At 43.1% G+C, this 9,892-nt stretch overlaps 1 protein-coding gene across 1 annotated transcript; it reads right to left on the bottom strand.

The window, feature by feature from the left end:
- Window positions 1-5,651: 5,651 nt before the first annotated feature.
- On the bottom strand, window positions 5,652-9,814 carry ATP5PD (ATP synthase peripheral stalk subunit d). The gene is made up of 6 exons (XM_057713784.1): window positions 9,730-9,814; window positions 8,059-8,189; window positions 7,682-7,778; window positions 6,891-6,962; window positions 5,993-6,055; window positions 5,652-5,852 (listed from the first exon to the last, which is right to left on the bottom strand). The coding sequence occupies exons 2-6, from the start codon at window positions 8,178-8,180 to the stop codon at window positions 5,721-5,723; spliced, it is 486 nt and encodes a 161-aa protein (XP_057569767.1). The 5' UTR covers window positions 8,181-8,189; window positions 9,730-9,814; the 3' UTR covers window positions 5,652-5,720.
- Window positions 9,815-9,892: the final 78 nt, after the last annotated feature.

The raw sequence follows: 9,892 nt of genomic DNA, 5'->3' as shown, positions 1-9,892 counted from the left end.
GAGAACCCTGGAGTAAGGACATTGTATTTGATTTTGTGGGCAGAGGGTTTTAAGCAGAAGAGTAAAATAACTATATTTGCATTTCAAAAAGATCCCCTCGGCAGCACCAGAAAGAGTGAATTAGAGATAACACTGTAAATCAACTACACTGCAATAAATATTAAAATAAATAAATAAATAAATGAATTAGAGGCAGGTGAGGGTACAGGCAGGGAAGACCCCCTCAGGGAAAGATGTTCAGGGAAGAAATTACCAAACCATGAATGGAGGCAACAGCAGGGACACCAAGAGAAGGGAAGTAAAACAGACCTTCAAGAAATGGAATCTGCGGATCTGGTTCCTGACTGCTGTGGGATGAAACAGACAAGGAGCCCAGGATGGTGCCCAGGATTTAGGGAGACAGTGGTGCCACACACCCCTCCCCAAGACAGATGGGGAAGGGGATGAGTTCAGGGCTGATTATCTCAAGTCAAAGAAGCCTGCTGGGTCCCCAGTGCCTGGTTTATTCCACCCCCTACCCCTCACGCCCACCCCCGCCAAATCTATCCATTTTTTTTGCACCATAGTTTCTGGTTTGGTGTTTGAAAAATTCCTCACCTGAAGCTTATATAAATATTCACCTACAGTTTTTCCTGTTGTTTCTTGTGGGGTTTGTTTGTTTTTAACATTTATATCTGTAACTGGAATTTATTTTAAAGTGTAAAGTAAGGATCTGTTCTTGTTTTACAAATATTTAAACACTTAGATCCGTGCCTTTGATTCAAAATGCTACTTAGGTTATTTAGTAAATACTTATATGCATATACCTTGACTAACACAGGGGGGCAGGTGGTGGGGGGTATTAGGGGCCACGAGCCTCAGCTTCAACCAACCGGGATTGTGTACAATAGCACTGCAGTGTTTACGATTCAAAAAATCTGCCTGAAAGTGTGAAAGTGAACTACAGTTCAAACACTGGTTGTACAAGGGTAAACTGTACTTAATCCTAATATGGCATGGACTTTTCCTGAACATTTCTGTTCTATTCCATTGATCTAATTATTTTCAGCTTTTTATGATACTTAATATGAGTATTAATTTATAAACCAATTTATTAATTTTTTCAGTATTTTCTATTTTTCTTATCTATATCTGATCTTTTCTGTAATCAGAATGTGTTGTGTGATGAATTGTTTTTATACAACACAATTTAATGCCATCAATTTGCTTTCTTTTCATATGAAATGTTCATATTACTTTTTTCTTCCATACATTCTGTAATTACATATTTGATTTCTCATTGATCCAAGATTTAGGAGAGGAAGTTTCAGTTTCCAAGTGGCTGCAATTTTGTACTGTTTTGTGTTATTGTAGTTTATACTGTGGCTATTAATTGTTTTATGTAGTAATAATATTTGCTCTGGGATCAGTCGATATATACTGTAGATTCTTCTGGGTTTTTTTAATTTGAAGCTTTTTTATAGTCTAATATGTTATCAGTTTCCAGTTATTCTGTTTGTATGACATAGAATTTAGTATATAAGCTATTAAATGAGACTTTTTTATTATAGTCTGCTATAGTCTCACTTGTTTTGCAAATGTCAAAAAATAGAAAGGTATGTTAAAATCTTTACAAATTATGTCTAGCAATTTTTTAACTTTTCCATTTATGTTTTAATGTTACTTCTTTCAGTACATCAAGGTTCCAATCATTTTTTTTTTCATGTAAATGGTTTCCTTTATTATTTAAGGGCTACATTTGATCCATGTCATGTTTTTGTCTTGAATTCTACTTTGCTAGATAGTAATATTATAAATCTGCATTTTTGCCCATGCTTTAAAAATTCTTATTATGAAAAATTTCAAACATACACAAAGAGAATAGTAAATGAACCAACCTAGATCCATCAGTTATCAAGATTTTGTTACATTTGCTCCATTAATCCTTTTTATCCTTTTATTTTCCTTAAACATTCTAAAGCAATCCCAGACATCACATCATTTTATCCCTACATACTTCAATAGTCATCTCTTAATTATCTTTTTACAGTTGATTGGTGCAAATCAGGATCCAAATAAGGTCCACACACAGGATTTGGATCTTGGGTCCCTTTTTAACCTAAAGCTGCCCTTCCTTCCCTCCTATCCTGCCCCATGCTACTGACTTGTTGAAAAACAGAGGTCAGATTTCCTGTAAAATGTCCCTCATTTTGGATTTATCTTTACTGCTTTGTGGTGTCATTTAACTTGTTCCTGTATCCCAGATATTTCTTCTAAATTGGATGTTACTTTTAATGCCCTGATTAATTCAGGTTCAACTTTTTGGCAAAATACTTTCAAACGGTGCTGTGTATGGGAGTGAGTCAAAAATTATCTGCGCTCTGGCTTTAGCATTTATTTCAATTAACTTTTAGAAAAGACAAATACATCACTTTTTCACATAATCTCCTTGCCTTTCAATACACTTTGTCCATCTGTCAACAAGCTTTTGTATTCCGATTAAAAAATGTTTTAGGCTGAGCTGCAAGCCACAAATGCACTGCTGTGTTCACGTCTTCATCAGAAGTGAATCTTCGTCCTCACAGGGCTGCTTTCAGGGGACCAAACAGGTGAAAGTCCAATGGAGCAAGATCAGGACTATAGGGAGGATGCTTTAACACCTCAAAACGAAGTTTTTTCAGAGTGTCAACAGGGTGGGCAGAAGTGTGCGGATGTGCACACCCTCAGACCACAAAAAACGAATCACTGCATGCTGCTCTTCTTTTGGGCAAATCACAAGTGGGGCATCCATTGTTCACACCTGCACATCAGTGGCTGGGGACACAGTAGCTTTGAATGGAAAGCGCTGATAAGACAGTGCGGCCAACAGAAGTTTTAATAACTGGAGCGCGGATAATTTTTGACTCACCCTCGTATTTAACATACACAGTATGTCAGAAGGTACATAATATGGGCTTGACATCAGGAAGTGACAGCCTGATCACTGTCAAGTGGTTCATCAAACTTTTCTGTAATGGTCTCATCCATGAATGATCTTTGCCTGAATAAACTACAGTTGACCCTTGAACACCTTGGGGGTTAGGGTACAGCTGGCCCTCCGCACCCGCAGATTCAACCAAGTTTGGATTCAACCGACCTTGTCTGGTGTAGCTCTGTAGTATGTGCTCATTGAAAACAATCCACATATAAATGGACCCAGGCAGTTCAAACTCGTGTTGAGGTCAACTGTATTTCATTAGGGATTACAAAACAGTGCTTTTCCCAACCTTACTTTCTTTCCACATTTGGCACTGGAATAGTTTGTAAAGAACTTTCTCTCATTAACTAGGTCTATTAGTTTACCCTGACATAACTGTTGCTTAAATTAAGGCAGGATAAAATGTTTGTTTTTTTTTCCTTCAATGCCAATTTCCAGAGTAGGGAGTTGGAACCCTGGATATAGTCAATGTATCCTTCTTTAACTTTTTTTTTGGCCCTGCCTCTGCTTGTGGGATATTAGTTGCCCCTCCAGGGATTGAACTCAGCCCAGCAGTGAAAACACCCAGTCCTCACTGGACCGCCAGGGAATTCCTTAAAAAACTAACTTTCTTTAAGGATGGACAGTTTGTAGTTGACCCAGTTTGAGCTGACCCAGTTTGAATTTCTGCCTTCAAATAGGGGTCTTTACTGATTTATAATCCTGAGTATGTTCTGTTCTGTATTTCTGCTACTTATGTTTTTGCTGATTTGTACCTTTAACTTTTCCCAGATAGGATGTACTTTTGTCTCTCTGTAGTGATTCAAAAAGCATAATCCTATTTTACTAGTGATTACTTTTAATGTAAAATCAATGCATACTCAATGTAAAAACTTCAAACGATTCAGGATATAAAACTTAAAAGTGCCCCAATCCTCCCCAAATGCCTTGGACTGACAGCACATTGTCAGTTCTTCACTTTGTTTCTTCCTGTGAGTCTTCCAAAGGCCCTCCCTCAAATGCTAGGGACCATCCCTTTATGTTACAAAACTTTCATGGGACTCTTGTTGGTTCCTCCCTTGAACACACATTCTAACCACACTCCAAAAGCAAGCTCAATGGCTTTTCCTAAGATTCCCCTTGTTTTCACTTGTCTGAATCCCTGGATCTTCAGCTGGATGGCTGCGTGCCAGTTCAGTGATTCACAGCCTGGGGAGAGGGAGCGAGTGGTGCTCCTTGAGCACATTAAAGGCCTGCTGGCAGAGCTACTGCTGAACATCACAGATCCTGATACCACTAAAGCGGCTCTAAGTGGAACACGCCTTGCCCCTCAGTTACATCTTACCTTCAGCCTAGCCCCTGCCCTGCAAATTAGGGGTGATGGTGCCCCATGCTCTCCTCTGCTTATGTCTAAGACTACATTACTGGGGCTTCCCTGGTGGCGCAGTGGTTAAGAATCCGCCTGTCAATACAGGGGACACGGGTTCAATCCCAGGAAGATCCCACATGCCTCGGAGCAACCAGGCCCACAACTACTGAGCCTGTGCTCTAGAGCCCTCCAGCCACAACTACTGAAGCCCACATGCCACAACTACTGAATCTTGCATGCCTAGAGCCCGTGATCTGCAACAAGAGAAACCACTGCAATGAGAAGCCCGTGCACTGCAACAGAGTAGCGCCCACTCTCCGCAACTAGAGAAAGCCTGTGTGCAGCAACGAAGATTCAATGCAGCCAATAAATTTTCTTAAAAAAGAAAAAAAAAAAAAAAGACCACATTACTTTCTTGAGCGCTATCAGCAACTGTTGCTCTTCTCCCATAAATTCCATCTGCAATCTCTGGCAGAAATGTCACAAAACTGTTCGTCTGTGCTCATTACCCTCCCCTGGTCGGTTTTTCGTACAGGATTTAAGCCATATCAAGCCAGATGCCTTTGCTTAGATCACTTTCTTACCGAGAAACTTCCCAGGTTATCTTGTTTAATCCTCATTACAATCCTGATGTTCGTAAATGAGAAAAGGAAAGTCCCCGAGATGGTAAACGGTTCGTCTAGAACCAGCAATTAACTGGCCAAGGGCAGGCATAAGCAGTAGGCATACCAGGTGCTCTGACATCAAGGGCAATAGAACTTTTCCTACCACCTCATCTTACTTTAAACCACCTATAGTTCCTGGCATTGCTCAGGAATCCTGCTAACTATAATAAATACTAGGAATTTCTTTTAATGAAACGGTGGAATTAAAATAATTTCCTGTTCATATACAAAGCTATAACAGGTTTTAACTTTGTGACAGAGTTTCTTTTTATACCACATTTATACTGAAGAGCTGAAGCACAGAAAATTCGATCCCTGCTGCTACTCACCCTGCTGTTACACCTGCAATTTGGACCATCTGCTCTTGTGACTTACTAATGGACACAAAGGAAGCACTCCCTAGGAATCAGTGATTTGAAAGCAAAGAGAAAGTTCAAGGCAATCCGTAGATAAGGATTCCTCTTCACCATGTTCCAGTGAAATACACTGTCATCGGCCCTACTATTATTTGTTAAGATTTCAGCAGCCCTGGGGGCTCAGTAATGGGCCCCTGTACGTCCTCACCATTAGACAACAGCACACACCCATGGGCACACCTGTCCATTTTAACAAAACCTCCACTCCCAGTGAGGTCACCCCAGAGTTGGAACTATCTCAACCGCAAAGGAGCAGACATACACAGCACTGTGTAATTATTTTTAATGTTGAAAGTTTATAATTCGAGGGCCAGAGCTTTCTCCCAGAGTCAAGTTTATAATTGCTCAATTGGCCTGTGAGGCCAGTAGGGATACTTCTTCTTGTCTAACTTGGTTTCCGGGAAGACTTCGTTCAAGTCCTCAATGGTCATCTGATCAAATGGAATTATGTTTCTCATCTTCTCCAGCTGGAAGGAGAGGGGCTGTGTTAGATAAACAGGGCTGCAGAGGTGCAACAGAGAAGCCAAGGCGGGTTGCTGCTGCTAGGTAAGAGATGTGTGGCCGTGAAAGAGGGAAAATATAGGCAAAGGCCAAGGCTCATCCTTACCTCTTTCTCATATCCCTCGATCCTGGTCTTCGAGAGAGACAAAAACTCAGCACAACTTTTCACCTTTAAGAGAAGGGAGAAATTTTGTTTTGAAACCAAGTTGTACCATCCTGACCCTGAAGCTCCCAAGAGACGTGGAGTCCCAGAGCCCACCCTTGTGACTTCCCACACTCTGTGGAAAGTACTGGGGGGAGCTCGCCTTGGGAGGCAAACGACAGCTTTTCCAACACCCACAAAGAAGCCCATACAGGAGAACCAGCTTAAGATGGCAGGATCAGGGTTCTTCAGCAAGTTATTCACCAACCTACAAAATGCTGATTTCACAGGGGCCAACCGAATGGTCAGGACAAGCCCTGGCCGCCTAGCCAGGCTTCTCTTTGGTGGAGCCACCTGAGTTCCAGCATTTGGCCTTCAGTACTTTCAAGCAAGCAGGCATTTGACTACTACCTCGTATGGTTTTCCTACCCAGTTCCAACTCCTTGGCTGTTTTTAACAGTATGTTGAGGTATAACTGACAAGAACTAAAATGCAGCTATTTAAAAGAGCACCACTTGATAAGTTTTGATACGTGTATCCATCCGGGAAGCCATTACCACAGTGAAGATACTGAAATATTTCTCAGCCCCCCTCCCACCCCCAGGCAACTACTGATGTGCTGTCAGCAGAGATTTAGCTGAATTTCTGAGAGTTTTACAGAAATGGACTCATACAGTGTGTACTCCTATGCTGCTTTCTTTCACTCACATAATTATTTTGAGGTTCATCCACATTATTGCATTTAATAGTTCATTCCATTTTATAGATCCTTTAAGTTCACTCCACCTTAACCTTCTAGTAAGAAACAGAACTGTCAGGAATCAAGGGAATTTTAGAATAAATAAGAGCCTCAGCTACTTACATCTTCTTTTTCTTCAGCATCCACCTGGGCAGTGTATTTATCCTCCGGCACAGGAACCTTCAGGGCATTAAACTACAAACACAGGGACGGTGAGCTGTTCTTAATGTAACCAGGAGCCCCCCCCCAACCCTGCCAAAGGCTCAAAGCTGCTAATCGCAATAGATCCATTCCAGGAGGAAACCAGCAAGCATCTCAGGCACTGTAGTGGAAAGAGTATTATTAGACTGGCAAGAGGAGCTCAAGGTAGTTCTCTGCCCCGGCACTAACCAGCTGGAGACCTTGGACAATATACAATGAGCTTCAGTTACTTCACTTGATAAAGAGAGCTGGACTTCATGACCTCAAAGAACCCTGCAGTTCTAAAGAAATTTCCTTTTCTCTCTCTCTCTCTTTAAAGAATTCTGCAGTTCACTGCGCTCCAATAACATTAAACAGAAGACGTTTACATTATTTTTAGAAAATCCATTGATGTTGCCCAGCTTGGCATATATTTGTAAAGACAAGGCTCATTCACTGAGATATCTGGAATTAGAAAGTATTTGAACTTGACCACAGCATAATGAATCCTCAATGTCCAGAGTTCTAGAAATGATTATATACAAAAATCCTGCACCTATTTACCATTTAAATCTGTCATCACAAGACCTTTGGCCACACCCACCTCTCCTGAGCCTCCTTTGGATTCTGGGTGTTAATACCACCCCCTTTCCTCACGGTCATCCTGCACATGTAACTGCTCCCCACCCACAGCCATGTTACAAGACCAGGGCTTTAGCTGCCTGAAGTCTCACCTTCTTCTCGAAGTCATCCACCAAGCCAGCCTTTGCCACGTTGGCCTTGTAGTAAGCCCAGTCGATGGCAGGTGGCTTCTCAGGCAGAGCAGCCAACCTGCTCACGTAGAAAAGCAAAAGTTAAGACCGCTGCATAAGCAACAGAAAGTTCACACAGCAGTTTCCCTGCTCCTTATTCATATGGCCTGGGGCTATCACCACACTCTTCCCTAGGAGGGAGATCACAGGAATGCAAAACAATTCCTTGCATTTGGAAAATGCATGGATTTCTTTATACTTTCTACAGAAGAACACCAGAAATTCATGTGTAATTCCAAAGCACATTTTGTTTCACATGAAGTGACAGTTAAGAGGCTCCCTCTCAGAAAAGTACTGACCTGGAGGTGAGGCTCTCATTCCAGGATCTCAGGGAGTTGGCAATGGCCTTCTGGTTTGGGGGTATGATCTCCCCAAAAGCTACCCAGTCAATGGCTTTTAGAGCAAGTTTCCGTCCAGCCATCTTGAGATCCTGGAAAATAAAACAGGTCAGATCAAAACAGGGCTCCTGGAGAGAATCCTCTGAAGGGCATCTCAGAAATATTCAAATCTTTAAGAAACAGATTAGCATCATATGAGTGGGTATATTGTCAACTAAAGGAATTAGGATTACTAAATCAGAAGAGGAGGACAATTCAGCTTTTCAAATTCAAGGTGTGCAACCTGGCATATAAGGACATTCTCTCCCCCTAGATGGTCCTCCCTCTATTCCCCAGTTCTCTAGTGTTTGCACTCCAAGTACCTTTGGAAATATTGCTAAAGCAATACTCATGCACTATAAAAGTTAATAATTTAAATACATTTCCACTCAGTTTACATTTTATTCACTGATTCTCCAGTGCACAGCACCAGACACATACCCACATTTCAACAAGGCTTTGTTAAACAGGGCAGACTCTCAACCAATATTTCCTCATCTGAAAAATGGAGATAATAGCCCTGCTTACCTAAGAAGGCTGTTAAAAGTATCAGATGTAACTGTGCACATCAATTTGCTCTACAATCTTATACAAACTTAAGGGGCTCTCTACCCCCTCCCTGTTATAATGGTAATACACCTGCACCTTCCTATACACGTCTGATGATCCCCTGCACATACCCTGAGTATACTGGCAATACCCTTAAAAGAGGTATTCAATACGTATGTGAATGTGAGAAAAGATGCAGTGATTAAGGCCCCCCCCCCCTTTTTTAAGCCAGGACAGAGTATGAGAAAATAGTCAACTTACACTAAATAAGATCAATGTCAGACATTAGGAGAAAGACTGAAATGTCAAAGGTCTTTACAAGCTCTGGGGTGGATCACAAGGAAGATGGAAGAACTCTTCCCCAGGATCTTAAAAAAAGACACTTGTCCAACACCTACCGCTTCCTTTCACTCTCAGGATAGCTTACTGAGGGTCGGTGACCTTTAAATACACCAGAGAAATAAGTGCCCTTACAGAGACTTTTCCAAGCACAGGAGCAGACAGGCTTCATAAATAGTTTGTTGTCTTTTATTTACTGCCGAGTCCCCAGCGCCTACAGCTGATCTTGCACACAGGAGATGCCCAGTGAATATCTGTCGAACCGGTCAATGAACCCTGCGCTAGAGAAGCTCTGAAAGCTCCACACGCTCGCATGCGGGAACCTTCGGCAGGGAAGGGCACAGCCCTCCAGCCGGCTGGGCGTCACTCACCAAGCTAAAACTATCTCCCGGCAACGTTTCACCAGCCTCCAAACCGGCCTGCTGATGTCGGCCAGGCTGGGGTCGGGCTGGATGAGATAAGGTTAGCGGAAGGGCCTAAATCAGAGGCGGCGGGGTCACCGGCTGGCCCCTGCGACCTCGCGCTCGGGGGAGGGGAGAGGAAGGGAGAGCGGAGCAGCGGCTACACCAGGGACCCTCTGCCAGCGGGGCAGCCGCAGGGCCCGGCATCCTCGGCGGGGGCGCAACAAGGGTCGGGCCGAGGTCTGCAGGTGGCAGAGCAGAGGAACCCGCTGGGGTCGGACCCAAGGCCCCAAACCCCACTCACCTTCACCGACCCCGGCGGCCCACAGTCCACAGCACCAAGGAACGGAAGTGGGTCACCGGAAAGCCTCCGCTCAGCCCGCCCCGAAGTCGAGGGGGCGGGCCCTGTTTCGCAAATCAGCCAATAGATATGAGGGCTGGTCCCGGACGTCCCGCCTCCGGAGGCG

The sequence above is a fragment of the Hippopotamus amphibius genome, chromosome 17 (genome assembly GCF_030028045.1).
Source record: "Hippopotamus amphibius kiboko isolate mHipAmp2 chromosome 17, mHipAmp2.hap2, whole genome shotgun sequence".
NCBI lineage: Eukaryota > Metazoa > Chordata > Mammalia > Artiodactyla > Hippopotamidae > Hippopotamus > Hippopotamus amphibius.
The sequence above is the reverse complement of the archived record's forward strand: the minus strand, read 5'-3'. Positions and strand labels throughout refer to the sequence as shown.